At 53.0% G+C, this 1,171-nt stretch overlaps 1 protein-coding gene across 14 annotated transcripts in view; it reads left to right on the top strand.

The window, feature by feature from the left end:
- Positions 1-1,171, top strand: part of nfixb (nuclear factor I/Xb) — a 153,376-nt gene that overhangs the window by 135,192 nt on the left and 17,013 nt on the right. For 10 of the 14 annotated variants that reach the window (XM_017040351.2, XM_008330640.3, XM_008330641.3 and 7 more), the window contains one exon: positions 14-88. The exons of the other annotated variants lie outside the window; for them this stretch is intronic. In XM_017040351.2, coding sequence (XP_016895840.1) covers positions 14-88 — 75 coding nt within the window. The remainder of the gene's footprint in view (positions 1-13; positions 89-1,171) is intronic. 14 annotated transcript variants of the gene reach the window in all.

Consider the following 1,171-nt stretch of genomic DNA (forward strand, 5'->3'; position numbering starts at 1 on the left):
TTTGGCCTTTCAGTGCAGCACCATTTGGCCAGTGTGCAGGAGAGGAAGATTAAACATGAGAACGATGGAGTGCAGTTTCCTTACCATGGTTAGAACCACATTATAAACACTACACTGTCAATGACCTGCTGTGTGTTCCTGTCTGAGTCTGAGTCTGAGTCTGAGTCTGATCTTCATCTGGTCATCCTGACCTCTTCTTCTTCTTCATCTTCTCTGCTCTCGTCTTTTCTGTTTTCTCTTCTAATCTTTCCTCTCCTCTCCTCCGTCCTCTCCTCTTCCCTCAGCTCCTCTCCTCCTCTCCTCCGTCCTCTCCTCCGTCCTCTCCTCCGTCCTCTCCTCCGTCCTCTCCTCCGTCCTCTCCTCTCTTCTGCCTCTGCTGCTGCTGGGTTGGGGTTGTGTTTCCACCAGATGTCTGCTGTTGTCCGTTGTGGGTTCACCAAAGCCTTTTGGTCGCCCAGTAGCTCCACAACATCCACCATCCGTCTGCCTCAAACATGTTGCTGTGGAAATGTGTCCGTCATGTGGGGGGGGGTGGGATTTGTTTGCCGTGTGTGTGCAGCCCATCTTCCCTCCTCCTGTTGTGCTGTACACCCCTCTACATGTACACGTGCACCTCCCTCTGCGCTCCTGTGGCGTGTTAGCGCCGCGGTGAGTTCCTGAGGCGGCGTGAATCTGTCGCCACATTAACTCATGTGTCGCTGTTTAATTGTGTCGTCAGACTCTGAGGAGACGCGTGATGACAGACACTGTTGTGGTTGTTGTGATGCAGCTCGAGTCGCTGGTGTCGTGTTTTTTCTCTCTCGCCCGTCGTGGGCCTGACTCTAGAAAACAGAACGGAGAGAAAGAAAAAGTGGAGGCGCTCAGGTGTGTCGTGAAAGTACGACGACGCCTGTCTCCCAGACATGCTTACTCACCAACACACACACACACACATGATCGGCCCGCAGATGCAAACACACACACATTGATGTACACTCTCTCTCTCTCTGATTTACATTCACACACACACACACACACACTCACTCACACCAATCTGGAGAGGAGACGCGTTCCGGTCCAGATGGCGCCTCCATGTGTCTACAGCGAAGAGAGCTACTGGGTTACAGCAGACATCTGTTCTGGAGATGGTGGTGATGGAGATGAGGAGGGCTGGAGGACGAGTGGAGGCAGG

The sequence above is a fragment of the Cynoglossus semilaevis genome, chromosome 17, assembly GCF_000523025.1.
Source record: "Cynoglossus semilaevis isolate Cse_v1.0 chromosome 17, Cse_v1.0, whole genome shotgun sequence".
Classification (NCBI taxonomy): Eukaryota; Metazoa; Chordata; class Actinopteri; order Pleuronectiformes; family Cynoglossidae; genus Cynoglossus; species Cynoglossus semilaevis.